Source organism: Chiloscyllium plagiosum, chromosome 44 (assembly GCF_004010195.1).
Source record: "Chiloscyllium plagiosum isolate BGI_BamShark_2017 chromosome 44, ASM401019v2, whole genome shotgun sequence".
Taxonomy (NCBI): Eukaryota; Metazoa; Chordata; class Chondrichthyes; order Orectolobiformes; family Hemiscylliidae; genus Chiloscyllium; species Chiloscyllium plagiosum.
Genome location: NC_057753.1, coordinates 128,552 through 145,916, shown reverse-complemented (window position 1 = coordinate 145,916; position 17,365 = coordinate 128,552). Strand labels below are relative to the sequence as shown.

The following is a 17,365-nucleotide window of genomic DNA, read 5'->3' as shown; positions in this document are numbered from 1 at the left end:
AGCCTCCACCACATCCTCTGGCAGCTCATTCCATACACGTACCACTCTCTGCGTGAAAAAGCTGCCCCTTAGGTCCCTTTTATATCTTTCCCCTCTCACCCTAAACCTATGACCCTCTAGTTCTGGACTCCCCCACCCCAGGGAAAAGACTTTGTCTATTTATCCTATCCATGCTCCTCATGATTTTGTAAGCCTCTATAAAGGTCACCCCTCAGCCTCCGACGCTCCAGGGAAAACAGCCCCAGCCTCTCCCTATAATTCAAACCCTCCCGTCGCGGCAATGTCACTTTCTGCACCCTCTCAAATATAACACATCCTTCCTGTAGCAGGGAGACCAGAATTGTATGCAGTGTCCTAACCAATATGACACAACATGACCTCCCAACTCCTGTACTCAATACTCTGACCAATAAAGGAAAGCAAACCAAACGCCCACCTTCACTATCCTATCTATCTGCGACTCCACTTTCAAGGAGCTATGAACCTGCACTCCAAGGTCTCCTTGTTCAGCAACACTCCCTCGGACCTTACCATTAAGTGTATAAATTCTGGTATGATTCGCTTTCCCAAAATGCAACACCTCACGTTTACCTAAATCAAACTCCATCCACCACTCTTCAGCCCACTGGCCCAGCTGATCAAGATCCCATTGTACTAAGATAATCTTCGCTGTCCATTACACCACCTAATTTGGGTGTCATCTGCAAACTTTCCAACTATACCTTGTATGTTCACATCCAAATCATTTTATATAAACGTAGAGGGCCCAGCACCGATCCTTGTGGCACTCCACTGGTCACAGGCCTCCAGTCTGAAAAACAACCCTCCAGCACCACCCTCTGTCTTCTACCTTCGAGCCAGTTCTGTATACAAATGACCATCTGCGCTTGGCTCCCAGGTGATCGAACCTTACTAACCTGTCCACCACGCAGAACCTTGCCCAATACTGTGCTGACGTCCATACAGACAACGTCTATCGCCCTACCTCCATCGATCTTCCGTATCACCTCTTCACAACAAAACATCAATCATCTCAGCAAGATACAATTTCTGTATGCAAAGAACAAATAACCTTACAGCGCAGGAACAGGCCCTTCGGCCCTCCAAGGCTGCGCCAATCCAGATCCTCTATCCAAACCTGCTGCCTATTTTCTAAGGATCTGTATCCCTCTGCTCCCTGCCCTTTCGTGTATCTGTCGAGATACATCTTAAATGACGCTATCGTTCCCACCTCTACCGGCAACGCATTCCAGGTACCCAGCCCCCTCTGTGTAAAGAATTTTCCATACATATCTCCCTTAAACCTTTCCCCTCTCACTTTGAACTCGTGACTCCTAGTAATTGAGTCCCTCACTCTGGGAGAAGGTTGCTTGCTATCCACCCTGTCTATCCCTCTCATGGTTTTGTTGGCCTCAAATCAGGTCCCCCCACAACCTCCGTCTTTCCAATGAAAATAATCCTGATCTGTTCAAACTCTCTTCATAGTTAGCATCCTCCATCCCAGGTAACATCCTGGTGAACCTCCTCTGCACCCTCTCCAAACGTTTGGTAATGTAGCAACCAGAACTGTACGAGGTATTCCAAATGTGGCCGAAACAAAGTCTTATATAACTGTAACATGACCTGCCAACTCTTGGACTCAATATTCTGTCCGATGAAGGAAAGCATGCCATATGCCTTCTTGACCACTCTACTGATCTGCATTGCCATCTTCAGGGAACAATGGGCCTGAACACACAGATCCCTCTCTACATCAGTTTTCCCCAGGACTTTCCCATTTACTGTATAGTTCGCTCTTGAATTGGATCTTCCAAAATGCATCGCCTCACATTTGAACTCCATTTGCCCATTTCTCCACTCGACTCTGCAATCCATCTGTATTCTGCTGCATTCTCTGACATTCCCCCCCCCCCCCCAAAAGAAAAAGCAGCTCCCTGGTCTCTAAAGAGACAAAAAAATGCCACCCTCACAAAATTGAAATGTGCATTTTTGTCACCATTTTAAAATCCACATTCCTAAACGATACAATGAATATTTTACATCTTTAATACAACAGGGGGAACAATTGTTGGTGGTCACTTCGACCAATCGGAGGGACCAATCAGCAGCCCTCACTTGGCCCAGAATAGAGTGCCGTTCCCTCGGAGGCTTGGCATTCTTGCGCATGTGTCCTGACGCGAGGGGGAGAAGCATCCACAGCGTTACTCAGCAACAGGTGGACCCCCCCGCCACCTCCGCGGCTAGTTTCCGCAGGAGCGCGCTGGGTTCAAAGGGCATCAGGCCCTCACTGCAAATAAAGTGACAGCAGCCAATCCAGCAGAAGGGAACCCTTCCCACTTCGTCCACAGTCAGAATGGGACGCGGCGCACAGCCACCCTGGGCCGGATTGGCAAAGGCGCAACCTGGTTAGCTGTGGACCGGCTGGTGCCTCCGCAGGTGGGAGGAGCGGGTGAAGCCCTTCCCGCACACGGGGCAGGCGAAGGGCCTCTCCCCGGTGTGGACCCGCCGGTGCCTCAGCAGGTGGGAGGACTGAACGAAGGCCTTCCCGCACTCGGGGCAGCTGAAGGGCCGCTTGCCGGTGTGGCCCCGCTGGTGCTTCCGCAGGGCGGAGGAGTCGCTGAAGGCCTTCCCGCACTCGGGGCAGGGGAAGGGCCGCTCCCCGGTGTGGACCCGTCGGTGGGTCTGCAGGCTGCACAGCTGGCTGAAGGCCTTGCCGCAGGCGGGGCAGGAGTAGGGCCTCTCGCCCGTGTGCACCCGCCGGTGCCTCAGCAGGGCCGAGGAGTGGGTGAAGCCTTTCCCGCAGGCCGAGCAGGAGAACGGCCTCTCCCCGGTGTGGACCCGACGGTGGCTCTGCAGGCTGCACGACTGGGTGAAGCCTTTCCCGCAGGCCGGGCAGGAGAACGGCCTCTCCCCGGTGTGCAGCCGCCGGTGCCGCTGCAGGGCGGAGGAGTGGGCGAAGCCCTTGCCGCACTCGGGGCAGGTGTGCGGCCTGTCCCCGGTGTGGACCCGCTGGTGGGAGAGCAGGCTGCAGAGCTGCGCGAAGCCCTTGGCGCAGGCCGGGCAGGTGAACGGCCGCTCCCCGGTGTGCACCCGCCGATGGGTCTCCAGCGCCGACGGGGAGAGGAAGCCTTTCCCACAGTCCGCACACTTCCACGGCTTCTCCATGGGCTGGGGTAGAGGTTCAAAGGGAAAGCCGGAGGCTTATTCACTCCGAGGACACATCCAGAGTCTCTCCTCGCTGACAATTCTTCAAAGTCAGAGCGCTGGCCTAGGCTCACCGAGTTCCGATTACATGCCAATTCTCTCCAAGATATTCCAAACTCAATTCGACCAACGTGCCCCAAATTACTCTGTCAGACGTTCGGTTTCGGCTCCCCATTCGCAAATCCTCCCCTCCCAGAATCCTGTGAAAAGAAGTCATTGTTGTCAGTACTGAAGACGCCAAAGAAATTCCGAACAGCCAATTCTAATTTCCACAAAACCTTTTTTCTCTCTCATTCCCTCAAAAGCTGCAAATCTCCATCCCACAGACTCGCCCTCAATCTCCCGCTCTGCTGTACCTCATCCTGAAGGGTCGGATTGATGCTGATTGATGCTGACACCCCTGGACACAGAATCGGGAGCAGGGGTCTCTTGGAGCCTGCGCCAGCACTGATCAGGTCGGAACTGTTCTATTGTGATCTTTAAACCATTTTCTTGCCTTCCCCCCATAACCATCTCCTTCTTTGTTGCTCAAAACAATCAGCTGAACTCCATCTTGAATATATTCGATGGTGCCCAGCCTTCACTGCTTTCTGCACTCCACAGACTAACAACCTCTTGAAAGAATAACTTCCTCAGCTCACACTGGAGACACCTTATTTGTAATCTGCGATACCAAGGTAAAGATTTCTCAGTTTGTCCATCAAACAAAAACGTCTTATAGATTTCAAGCCATAGATTTAATAAGGTCTGTACGCAATCATTGCCTCTCCTGCTCTTTGACTACATAGAAGTCCGAAAATAAACCGGTACAATTTCTAAAGCTCACGAGACTGTGTCGCTGCACCATCGATGAAAGGAGAGAATGACAAAGGAGCTGCTGTAAATCCAAATCTAACTGTGGAGAGTGGCACACACAAAGAGCTCTCAGAAAAGATGTGCCCCACCCGGTTGGTCCCCTTACAGATTTATTATTCCTGCATCTGTCCTTGTTTGTTACAATGCTCATGCTGAGGTTCTACAAGACTCTCTTCTGAAGTGTTGTGTCCAGTTCTGGTTAGAGGAAGGATATAATATTAAGCTGGAGATGGTTCAGAAGAGATTGACCAGGGTTATTGCTGGGAATGGAGGGTTTGGAAATAAGGAGAGGCTGGATAGGCTGGGCCATTTTTCACTGGAGTGCAGGAGATTGAGGGGTGACCTTATGGGCGTGTATAAAGTCAGGAGGGGTACAGATAAGGTGAATGGCAGGTATCTATTCCCAAGGGTGGGGGATTTCAAGACTAGGGGGCATAATTTTAAGGTGAGAACAGAAAGATTTGAAAAAGACAGGAGGGGCAATTTCTTTACACAGAGAGTGGTTCGTGTGTGGAATGTACTCCCAGAGGAAATGATGGATACGGGTACAGTTACAACATTTAAAAGACATCTAGATGTGTACATGAGTAAGAAATGTTTGGAGAGCTGTGGGGCAAGCGCAGGCTGTTTTAGTTTGGGATTATGGTTGGCATGGACTGGTTGGACCGACTTTAGGACTCAGCACTATTCAATGTTTACACCAACAAGGGATGACAGAGTTTACTATACTCTCCAGTTAACTGATAGCCATCTCCTGAAGAAACCACCCCGTTTCACATTGAACATGAGGAATGGGCCTCTACATTTAGACAGGCACTTACATATGTAAAGCCAAGGGAGTAAAAGGGTGTAAGAGAAAAATAGAAACAACAACTCCAGGTGTGGCCTCACCAAGGTCCTGTACAGCTGCAGGAAGACATCCCACTTCGAAGCTCGATTCCTGTTACGAGGAAGGCGAATATATAGCACTTGCCTTGCTCATTGCTTGCTGACCTGCCTGATGACTTTGGTTGACTGGACAGTTTTTGCAGCCCACTTGGCACGCTTTAAACAAAGCTCCTCCTTTCTGTCAAACGTCTTCAACTTCGGATTGAACTGCATCTGCCATGTTGGCCAACTGACCCAGACCACCCTTTCCAAAGTTTGCCCCCCTCCCCTTTGATTCACTCCTTTCCCTTCACTCCCTGCAAGCCAACAGTTTAATTCCAGAACGAGAAAAGGAGGTGGGAAAAGAGAGGGTGCTGCACTCACAGATGTTGGACAGAGGAAGGAAGCTGCAGTCTGGCCTGAAGCTCAGTCTTCATTCAGAGAGAGACAGCAGCAGCAGCAACTTCAAGAGCTCATGGTCCAACTTCCGCATTCAGACAACAGGGGGGGCTCTGATTGGCAGGAGGACCTAATTCCTTCCGGTCCTCCAAGGTTTCCTATTGGTCAATCCGGACATCGCTCTTTATGACGTCAGTGGCCAGTCCTCCCGCCCATGCGCAGTTTCAGAGAGACAGCAGCAGCAGCAACTTCAAGAGCTCATGGTCCAACTTCCGCATTCAGACAACGGGGGGGGGCCTCTGATTGGCAGGAGGACCTAATTCCTTCCGGTCCTCCAAGGTTTCCTATTGGTCAATCCGGACATCGCTCTTTATGACGTCAGTGGCCAGTCCTCCCGCCCATGCGCAGTCCCCCTCTCCAACTCTTTCCCCTGGAATCCCAGCAGAGGGTTTGGCTGCAGACTGTGTCAGTCTTGTTTGGAAGGACAGCACTTTGCAACGGGATAGACCCAGGGGGCGTTTGCAACTGGGGGACCAGCATCAATGCACTTCCTCTGGGACACACACACACACGCTGCTGTATTTTATCCTCCTTCATTCCAGACACCAGCTCCTTCCTTGGACGCCTGCATCAAACCCATTTGCGTCCTATTCCGCTCTTGTCTACCCGAAGATTTTTCAGCCCTCACTCTCTGAGCAGGACAGGAAGAGGTAAGCGTGGGACGGGTCGATCAGACCCTTCAGGGCAATGGGGAGTGGGATATGAGCTGCGCCAAAGTAATGAGAAGGGAGGCAGGGAATGTGGGGTGGAGACTTACAGCTTTTGGGGGTCGAGAGAAGAAGGAATGTTGCAAGGGAACTGGAATTGTCTGAAAGCAAAACAAATTCTGGAGAGGTCACAGCGGGTCAGGCAACATCCAGGGAGAGAGTGCAAACTGAGGTTTCCAGTCTAGATGCCCAGGGGTTTTTTTTTTGTTTTCGGTACAGATTCCAGCATCTGCAGTAATTTGCTCCAACTGGAATGGTCTGATCTGAATTTCCATGCAAAAGTGAGGACTGGGAATCAGAGTCGAGATTAGAGTGGTGCTGGAAAAGCACAGCACCAGTATCACTCTATTCTAGACTCTGTTCTGAATGTTTGCCCTATCTTTTAGTATGTTCCATTTCCAAGATATTTTAAGGGGAGGAATTTCAGACACAAATCTCAAACTAAGTGTAATCGACCAGGCCAACCTCCCTCAAAGTATATTGAGAAGGTAGCTTAGACCCTAACGTTTTCTTAGTTTAAAGATAAGTGTAAGGTATTGCATTCCAGATGTGATTCAATTGGCTAAAGTACGTGACTTAAAGCAAAACACAACTTATTCATATGTTGTAGTTAAAATATGACAAAAGAAAATAATTGGCTTAGCTGTAATTCTATTGGACAATTGAATAGAATAATAGATTAGTTGACTTTGAAACAGTAACTGTTCCAATATAGCAACATCCCATAAACATACTCTTGGCAACGGGCAATTTCAGAAGATAGACTATGTCTCAAGCAACAGGAAGAGATTCCCCCAGCCTTTAGTTGTAACCAAGAGGGGGAAAAAATAGCTTCTGCTTCTTCAAGACCCCATCAGCAATTGCTGAAAGCTAAAATAAAAAAAAACCTGTTTCAGTGGGAGCTGGACCACACCCATTCAGGCTGCTTCTATTGTTCAAACTTTCTTAATAAAAAAAAAATACAAGGCCTCACAAGTTGTTGAGCTTATTGGCTTTCCAAATAGACATTTTGGCATCTCTGTCTTCAAGTCAAAAACTGTGGAGGGTCAGCATCAAAAAGAGTGGTGCTGGAAAAGCACAGCCTGTCAGTATGCGTCAGAGGAGCAGGAGAGTTGACGTTTTGAGCATCAGCTCTTCATCAGGACCGGGAGCCCTTCATTCCTGCTGAAGGGCTGATGTTGGAAACATTGACTCTCCTGCTCCTCGGATGCTGCCTGACCTGCTGTGCTTTTCCAGCAACACTCTTTTTGTTTCTGACTCTCCACCATCTGCAGGCCTCACTTTGGCTCTCTCTGAAAACCTTTCCTTTAAAAAGAACGAAACGGATCCCTTAAGGCCGTAGTATCATCGCATCAGAGTTGCTTGATTTACCAGGGAGTGACTACCATCAGCATTTAAGTCCAGAGGAAGTAACTGGTTGTTGGTTCTGTTTGTTTCAAAAGGTTGTAACCACCTGGGATAGCTTTGAAGTGCACGTAGAGAGCGTTCCTGTGAACTGACGATGGGGAGAGTTTTACCCAATTGCACAACCTGATAAGGCAGCATTTATCGTGAGCAGAGACTGCGTGCTTGGCTACTGTCTCAGGACGAGGATCTCGCTTCACGGGCGCCTGCATCATGGAGAAACCCTGGAAATGTGGCCACTGCGGGATCGGTTTCCGCTCCCCCTCCGCGCTGGAGATCCACCGGCGCGTCCACACCGGGGAGCGGCCGTTTGCCTGTCCCGACTGCGGGAAGGGCTTCACTAAGTCATCGTCGTTGGAGAGACACCGGCAGGTCCACACCAGGGAGAGGCCGTTCAGCTGCCCCGTCTGTGGGAAGGGCTTCACCCACTCGGCCGCCCTGCTGACCCACCGGCGGGTCCACGCGGGCGAGAGGCCGTTCGCCTGCTCTGACTGCGGCAAGGGCTTCAGAGACTCCTCCGCCCTGCTGAGGCACCGGCGGGTCCACACTGGGGAGAGGCCCTTCAGCTGCCCCGAGTGCCGGAAGGCCTTCAAGGACTCGTCCACCCTGCAGAAGCACCAGCGGGTGCACACCGGGGAGAGGCCGTTCGTCTGCTCCGAGTGCGGGAAGGGATTCACTCAGTCGTGCCACCTGCTGACCCACCGGCCCGTCCACACGGGGGAGAGGCCCTTCAGCTGCCCCGTGTGCGGGAAGGGCTTCACCAAGTCGTCCAACCTGCGCACCCACCGGCGGGTCCACACCGGGGAGAGGCCCTTCAGCTGCCCCGAGTGCGGGAAGGCCTTCGGCGACTCGTCCACGCTGCTGACCCACCGGCGGGTCCACGCGGGGGAGAGGCCCTTCGCCTGCTCGCAGTGCGGCAAGGCCTTCACACGCTCGTCATACCTGCTGACCCACCAGCGGGTCCACACCGGCGAGAGGCCTTACGTCTGCCCGGCCTGTGGGAAAGGCTTCACTCTGCTCTCCGTGCTGCTGACGCACCAGAGAACACACCAGTGACAACCAAGCTAAGGTACCCATGCTGCCCAGGCATGTGCAGGTTCGGGTGGAATAGTGGTGCTAAATTACCATAGCGTCCCGGGATGTGCAGTTTCTGGGGAATTGGCAGAGCTAAATTATCCACATTGTGAAGGGATGTGCAGGATAGAGTGGATTGGCTGTGCTACATTACCCATAGTGCCCTGGGATGTGCAGTTTAGGGGGGATTGGCCATGCTAAATTACCCATAGTGCACTGGGGTTTGCAGATTAGGACGGATTGGCCATACTACGTACCTCAGTGTCCAGGCATGTTGCAGGTTAGAATGGATTGGCCATACCACATTCCCCACAGTGTGCAGTAAAGTGCAGGTTAGGGGGGATTGGCTATGCTAAATTGCCCATGGTATCACAGGGATATGTAGGTTAGGGTGGTTTGGCCATGCTAAATTACCCATACTGTCCAGAAATGTGCTGGTTAATGTGAATTATCCATGTTAAATTACCCATAGTGTGCAGGGATGTGCATGTTAGGGTGGGTTGGCCATGCTAAATGACCCATAGTGCCCAGGGACGTGCAGGTCAGGGAGGATTGGCTGTGCTAAATTACCCATAGTGTGTAGGATGTGCATGATAGGGTGGATGGCCGTGCTATATTACCCATAGTGCCTTGGGATGTGCAGGTTAGGGTTGACTGGCTATGCTGAATTACCCATTGTGTGCAGGAATGTGCGGGTTAGGATCAATTGGCCATGCTAAATTACCCATAGTGCCCTGGGATTTGCAGGTTAGAATGGATTGGCCATGCTGAATTATTCATGGTGTCCGGGGATGTGCACGATAGGGTGGATTGGCAACGGAAAATTACCCACAGTCCCCTGGAATGTGCAAGTTAGGGTAGATTGGCCAAGCTAATTACCCACAGTGCTGTGGCATGTGCAGGTTAGGGTGGATTGGCAATGTTAAATTACCCATAGTGCCCAGGGATGTGCAGGTTAGGGTGGATTGGCTATGCTAAATTACCCATAGTGTGATGGGATGTGCTAAATTAATCATAGTCTCCAGGGATGTGCATGTTAGGGTGGATTGGCTGTGCAAATTTACCCGTTGTGTGAAGGGATGTGCAGGTTAGGGTGAATTAGGTAATTTAGCATGACCAATCCACCCTAACCTGCACATCCCTTAACATGATGGGTAATTTAGCATGGCCATAATGCCCTGGCATGTGCAGATTAGAATGGATTGGCCATACTAAATTACCCATAGTGCCCTGGGATGTGCAGGTTAGCGTGGATTGGCTATGCTAAGTTACCCACACTGAAGGGATGTGCAGGGTAGGGTGGATGGCTATGTAAAATTACCCACAGTGCCCTGGGATGTGCAGGTTAGAATAGATTGGCCGTACTAAATTATCCATAATCTCCAGGGATGTGCAGGTTAGGGTGAGTCGGCCATGCTAAATTACCCGTACTGTGCAGAGATATGCAGTTGGGTGGATTGGCCATGTTAAATTACCCATAGTGACCTGGGATGTGCAGGATGGAATGGATTGGCCATGCTAAATTTCCCATAGTGACACAGGGATGTGCAGGTTAGGGTGGATTGGCCATCCTAAATTACCCATAGTGCCTTGGGATGTGCAGGTTAGGGTGGATTGGCCATGCTAAATTATCCATAATGCCCAGGGATGTGCAGGTTAGGGTGGATTGGCCATGCTAAATTTCCCAGAATGCCTGGGATGTGCAGGTTAGAATGGATTGGCCATGCTAAATTGCTCGTAGCATCCAAGCATGTTGCAGGTTAGAGTGAATTGACCTTGCTAAATTACCCACAGTGCCCAGGGATTTGCAGGTTAGGATGGATTGGCCGTATTACATTCCCCATAGTGTCCAGAGATGTGCAAGTTAGGGTGAATTAGCCATGCTATATTGCCCATAGTGCCCTGGAATATGCAGGTTAGAATGGATTGGCCATATTACATTCCACACAGTGTGCAGGAAAGTGCAGGTTAGGGTGGATTGGCTAAGCTAAATTACCTACATTGTGAAGGGATGTGTAGGTTAGGGTGGATTAGCCATGCTAAATTGCCTACAGTATCACAGGGATATGTAGGTTAGGGTGGATTGGCTATGCTAAATTACCCATACTGTCCAGAAATGTGTAGGTTAGTGTGAATTATCCATGTTGAATTACCCATGTGTGCAGGGATGTGCATGTTAGGGTGGGTTGGTCATGCTAAATTACCCATAGTGCTAAGAGGCATGTAGGTTAGGGTGGATTGGCCAAGCTAAATTACTCATCGTGCCCAGGGATGTGCATGATAGGGTGGGTTGGCCATGCTAAATGACCCATAGCGTCCAGGGACATGCATGATAGGGTGGATTGGCTGTGCTAAATTACTCAGTGTGCAGGGATGTGCAGCTTAGGGTGGATGGCCATGCTATATTACCCATAGTGCCTTGGGATGTGCAGGTTACATTGGATTAGCCATGCTAATTTACCCATAGTGCCCAGGAATCTGCATGTTAGGGTGGTTTGGCCATGCTAAATTACCCATAGTGCCCTGGGATTTGCAGGTTAGAGTGGATTGGCCATGCTAAATTACCCATTGTGTCCAGGGATATGTAGGTGAGGGTGGATTGGCCGTGCAAATTACCAATAGTGTCCAAGGATGTACAGCTTAGGATGGATTGGCCATACTACATTCCCCATTATGTGTAGGGATGTGCGGGTTAGTGTGGATTGGCCATGCTAAATTGCCCACAGTATCACAGGGATATGTAGGTTAAGGTGGATTGGCTATGCGAACTTGTCCATAGTGTGCAGGAAAGTGCATGTCAGGATGGATGGCCATGCTAAATTACCCATACTGTCCAGAAATGTGCAGGTTAATGTGAATTATCCATGTTAAATTACCCACAGTGTGCAGGGATGTGCATGTTAGGGTGGATTGGCCGTGCTAAATTACCCATAGTGCCCAAAGGTATGTAGGTTAGGGTGGCTTGGCCAAGCTAAATTACTCATTGTGCCCAGGGATGTGCATGATAGGGTCAATTGGCCATGCTAAATGACCCATAGTGCCCAGGGACGTGCAGGTCAGGGTGGATTGGCTGTGCTAAATTACTCATCGTGCCCACGGATGTGCATGATAGGGTGGATTGGCTGTGCTAAATTACCCATAGTGTGTAGGATGTGCAGGTTAGGGTTGACTGGCTATGCTGAATTACCCATAGTTTGCAGGAAGGTGTCAGTTATGCTGGATGGGCCATGCTAAATTATCCATAGTGCCCAGGGGCATGTAGGTTAGGGTGGAAAGGACTTGCTGAATTACCCATAGTGTCCAGGAATCTGCATGTTAGGGTGGTTTGGCCATCCTAAATTACCCAAAGTGTCCAGGAATGTGCAGGTTAGGATCAGTTGGCCATGCTAAATTACCCATAGTGCCCTGGGATTTGCGGTTAGAATGGATTGGCCTTGCTGAATTATTCATGGTGTCCCGGGATGTGCACGATAGGGTGGATTGCCAACGGAAAATTACCCACAGTCCCCTGGAATGTGCACGTTAGGGTGGATTGGCCAAGCTAATTACCCACAGTGCTGTGGCATGTGCAGGTCAGGGTGGATTGGCAATGTTAAATTACCCATAGTGTCCAGGAATGTGCAGGTTAGGATCAGTTGGCCATGCTAAATTACCCATAGTGCCCTGGGATTTGCGGTTAGAATGGATTGGCCTTGCTGAATTATTCATGGTGTCCCGGGATGTGCACGATAGGGTGGATTGATGTGCAGGTTAGGGTGGATTGGCCATGCTAAATTACCCATAGTGCCCTGGGATGTGCAGGTTCGGGTGGATTGGCCATGCTAAATCACCGATAGTGTCCAGGGATGTGCATTTTAAGGTGGATTGGCTGTGCTAAATTACCCACACTGTGAAGGGTTGTGCGGGTTAGGGTGGATTGGCCATGCTAAATTTCCCATAGTGACACAGGGATGTGCAGGTTAGGGTGGATTGGCCATGCTAAATTACCCATAGTGCCCTGGGATGTGCAGGTTCGGGTGGATTGGCCATGCTAAATCACCGATAGTGTCCAGGGATGTGCATTTTAAGGTGGATTGGCTGTGCTAAATTACCCACACTGTGAAGGGTTGTGCGGGTTAGGGTGGATTGGCCATGCTAAATTTCCCATAGTGACACAGGGATGTGCAGGTTAGGGTGGATTGGCCATGCTAAATTACCCATAGTGCCCTGGGATGTGCAGGTTCGGGTGGATTGGCCATGCTAAATCACCGATAGTGTCCAGGGATGTGCATTTTAAGGTGGATTGGCTGTGCTAAATTACCCACACTGTGAAGGGTTGTGCGGGTTAGGGTGGATTGGCCATGCTAAATTTCCCATAGTGACACAGGGATGTGCAGGTTAGGGTGGATTGGCCATGCTAAATTACCCATAGTGCCCTGGGATGTGCAGGTTCGGGTGGATTGGCCATGCTAAATCACCGATAGTGTCCAGGGATGTGCATTTTAAGGTGGATTGGCTGTGCTAAATTACCCACACTGTGAAGGGTTGTGCGGGTTAGGGTGGATTGGCCATGCTAAATTTCCCATAGTGACACAGGGATGTGCAGGTTAGGGTGGATTGGCCATGCTAAATTACCCATAGTGCCCTGGGATGTGCAGGTTCGGGTGGATTGGCCATGCTAAATCACCGATAGTGTCCAGGGATGTGCATTTTAAGGTGGATTGGCTGTGCTAAATTACCCACACTGTGAAGGGTTGTGCGGGTTAGGGTGGATTGGCCATGCTAAATTTCCCATAGTGACACAGGGATGTGCAGGTTAGGGTGGATTGGCCATGCTAAATTACCCATAGTGCCCTGGGATGTGCAGGTTCGGGTGGATTGGCCATGCTAAATCACCGATAGTGTCCAGGGATGTGCATTTTAAGGTGGATTGGCTGTGCTAAATTACCCACACTGTGAAGGGTTGTGCGGGTTAGGGTGGATTGGCCATGCTAAATTTCCCATAGTGACACAGGGATGTGCAGGTTAGGGTGGATTGGCCATGCTAAATTACCCATAGTGCCCTGGGATGTGCAGGTTCGGGTGGATTGGCCATGCTAAATCACCGATAGTGTCCAGGGATGTGCATTTTAAGGTGGATTGGCTGTGCTAAATTACCCACACTGTGAAGGGTTGTGCGGGTTAGGGTGGATTGGCCATGCTAAATTTCCCATAGTGACACAGGGATGTGCAGGTTAGGGTGGATTGGCCATGCTAAATTACCCATAGTGCCCTGGGATGTGCAGGTTCGGGTGGATTGGCCATGCTAAATCACCGATAGTGTCCAGGGATGTGCATTTTAAGGTGGATTGGCTGTGCTAAATTACCCACACTGTGAAGGGTTGTGCGGGTTAGGGTGGATTGGCCATGCTAAATTTCCCATAGTGACACAGGGATGTGCAGGTTAGGGTGGATTGGCCATGCTAAATTACCCATAGTGCCCTGGGATGTGCAGGTTCGGGTGGATTGGCCATGCTAAATCACCGATAGTGTCCAGGGATGTGCATTTTAAGGTGGATTGGCTGTGCTAAATTACCCACACTGTGAAGGGTTGTGCGGGTTAGGGTGGATTGGCCATGCTAAATTTCCCATAGTGACACAGGGATGTGCAGGTTAGGGTGGATTGGCCATGCTAAATTACCCATAGTGCCCTGGGATGTGCAGGTTCGGGTGGATTGGCCATGCTAAATCACCGATAGTGTCCAGGGATGTGCATTTTAAGGTGGATTGGCTGTGCTAAATTACCCACACTGTGAAGGGTTGTGCGGGTTAGGGTGGATTGGCCATGCTAAATTTCCCATAGTGACACAGGGATGTGCAGGTTAGGGTGGATTGGCCATGCTAAATTACCCATAGTGCCCTGGGATGTGCAGGTTCGGGTGGATTGGCCATGCTAAATCACCGATAGTGTCCAGGGATGTGCATTTTAAGGTGGATTGGCTGTGCTAAATTACCCACACTGTGAAGGGTTGTGCGGGTTAGGGTGGATTGGCCATGCTAAATTTCCCATAGTGACACAGGGATGTGCAGGTTAGGGTGGATTGGCCATGCTAAATTACCCATAGTGCCCTGGGATGTGCAGGTTCGGGTGGATTGGCCATGCTAAATCACCGATAGTGTCCAGGGATGTGCATTTTAAGGTGGATTGGCTGTGCTAAATTACCCACACTGTGAAGGGTTGTGCGGGTTAGGGTGGATTGGCCATGCTAAATTTCCCATAGTGACACAGGGATGTGCAGGTTAGGGTGGATTGGCCATGCTAAATTACCCATAGTGCCCTGGGATGTGCAGGTTCGGGTGGATTGGCCATGCTAAATCACCGATAGTGTCCAGGGATGTGCATTTTAAGGTGGATTGGCTGTGCTAAATTACCCACACTGTGAAGGGTTGTGCGGGTTAGGGTGGATTGGCCATGCTAAATTTCCCATAGTGACACAGGGATGTGCAGGTTAGGGTGGATTGGCCATGCTAAATTACCCATAGTGCCCTGGGATGTGCAGGTTCGGGTGGATTGGCCATGCTAAATCACCGATAGTGTCCAGGGATGTGCATTTTAAGGTGGATTGGCTGTGCTAAATTACCCACACTGTGAAGGGTTGTGCGGGTTAGGGTGGATTGGCCATGCTAAATTTCCCATAGTGACACAGGGATGTGCAGGTTAGGGTGGATTGGCCATGCTAAATTACCCATAGTGCCCTGGGATGTGCAGGTTCGGGTGGATTGGCCATGCTAAATCACCGATAGTGTCCAGGGATGTGCATTTTAAGGTGGATTGGCTGTGCTAAATTACCCACACTGTGAAGGGTTGTGCGGGTTAGGGTGGATTGGCCATGCTAAATTTCCCATAGTGACACAGGGATGTGCAGGTTAGGGTGGATTGGCCATGCTAAATTACCCATAGTGCCCTGGGATGTGCAGGTTCGGGTGGATTGGCCATGCTAAATCACCGATAGTGTCCAGGGATGTGCATTTTAAGGTGGATTGGCTGTGCTAAATTACCCACACTGTGAAGGGTTGTGCGGGTTAGGGTGGATTGGCCATGCTAAATTTCCCATAGTGACACAGGGATGTGCAGGTTAGGGTGGATTGGCCATGCTAAATTACCCATAGTGCCCTGGGATGTGCAGGTTCGGGTGGATTGGCCATGCTAAATCACCGATAGTGTCCAGGGATGTGCATTTTAAGGTGGATTGGCTGTGCTAAATTACCCACACTGTGAAGGGATGTGCGGGTTAGGGTGGATTGGCCATGCTAAATTTCCCATAGTGACACAGGGATGTGCAGGTTAGGGTGGATTGGCCATGCTAAATTACCCATAGTGCCCTGGGATGTGCAGGTTCGGGTGGATTGGCCATGCTAAATCACCGATAGTGTCCAGGGATGTGCATTTTAAGGTGGATTGGCTGTGCTAAATTACCCACACTGTGAAGGGATGTGCAGGTTAGGGTGGATTGGCCGTGCCAAATTACCCATCGTGCCCTGGGATGTGCTGGTTATTGTGGATTAGCTGTGCTAAGTTACCCATGGTGTACAGGGATGTGCACGTTAGGGTGGATTGGCCTTGCTAATCACCCATAATGCCAAAGGGCATTTAGGTTAGGGTGGATTGGCTGTGCTAAAGTACCCATAATGCCCAGGGGCATGTAGGTTTGGGTGGATTGGCCATGCTGAATTACCCACAATGCCATGGCATGTGCAGGTTAGGGTGGATTGGTCATGCTAAATTACCCATAGCGTGCAGCGAGGTGTGGGTTAGGGTAGATTGGCCATGCTAAATTACCTATAGTGCCCTTGGATGTGCAGGTTAGGGTGGATTGGCTGTGCTAAATTACCCACAGTGCCCCTGGATGTGCAGATTAGGGTGGATTGGCTGTGCTAAATTACCCATAGTCTCCTGGGATGTGTGGGTTAGAGTGGATTAGTCATGCTAAATTACTGATAGTGCCCTGTGCTTTGCAGGTTAGACTGGGGGGTTGGCTATGCTAAATTACCCATGGTGTCCCGGTATGTGCATAATAGAGTGATTGGCCAAGCTAAATTACCCACAGTATCCAGGGATGTGCAGGTTAGAGTGGATTGGCCAATCTAAATTGCCCGTAGTGCGCAGGGCTGTGCAGGTTAGGGTGAATTGTCATGCTAAATTACCCATGGTGCCATGGGATGTGCAGGTGAAGGTGGATTGGCCATGCTAAATTACCCATGGTGCCTGGGATGTGCAGGTTAGGGTGCATTGGCCATGCTAAATTACCCATAGTCTCCAGGGATATGCAGGTTAGGGTGCATTAGTCAGAGGTAAATGCAGAGCAGTAGGGATGAGGGAATGGGTCTGGATTGGGTAATCTTCAGAGGGTTGGTGTAGACTCGTTGGGTTAAATACCTGCTTTCACACCGTCGGGAATTCTATGAGCCCAGGTCTGCACCTTCCCCACTGCTGTGTCCCACAGAGACTGAGGAAATGCATTTTGCGTAACCTGGGATGTTTTCCTGTATGTGCGCATCAATTTTCCATTTGTCTGTGTCCCATCAAGACTCCTGGTATCCGCCTCAATCTATCTCACCCCTCGGCCCCCCCAGCCCTCCATCAGCGTATCCTTCTGTTGTCGGAATCCAGCTTCCCCTGAAATGTATTCCCGCTGCTCCCCTCAACCACTCACTGTTGGCGGGAAGACCGACATTCATCGGGGCTAAAGTGGGTTCTCTAGAAAGGAGCAACCCCCCCCCCCCTTATCTGCCCATCTCTGTCTCTCTCTCTACCCCGCTCTCTTCCCCACTCCCCT

The 17,365-nt window shown here is 50.4% G+C and overlaps 2 protein-coding genes across 6 annotated transcripts in view; one reads left to right on the top strand and one right to left on the bottom strand.

The window, feature by feature from the left end:
* LOC122543615 (zinc finger protein 208-like) overlaps positions 1-5,430 on the bottom strand; it is a 234,057-nt gene extending 228,627 nt beyond the window's left edge. Inside the window, exons 1-3 of the mRNA XM_043682443.1 lie at positions 5,311-5,430; positions 2,412-3,404; positions 627-634 (exon numbers count right to left, since the gene is read on the bottom strand). Coding sequence (XP_043538378.1) covers positions 627-634; positions 2,412-3,165 — 762 coding nt within the window. The 5' untranslated portion in view covers positions 3,166-3,404; positions 5,311-5,430. The remainder of the gene's footprint in view (positions 1-626; positions 635-2,411; positions 3,405-5,310) is intronic.
* Positions 5,431-5,738: 308 nt separating this feature from the next.
* Positions 5,739-17,365, top strand: part of LOC122543455 (zinc finger protein 239-like) — a 21,988-nt gene continuing 10,361 nt past the window's right edge. For 4 of the 5 annotated variants that reach the window (XM_043682164.1, XM_043682163.1, XM_043682161.1 and 1 more), the window contains exons 1-2: positions 5,739-6,035; positions 7,535-8,565. In XM_043682164.1, the coding sequence (XP_043538099.1) occupies positions 7,710-8,552 (843 nt within the window). In that variant the 5' untranslated portion in view covers positions 5,739-6,035; positions 7,535-7,709 and the 3' untranslated portion in view covers positions 8,553-8,565. Of the gene's footprint in view, positions 6,036-7,534; positions 9,482-17,365 lie in introns of those variants that run through there. The other variant, XM_043682160.1, reaches the window with a different exon arrangement.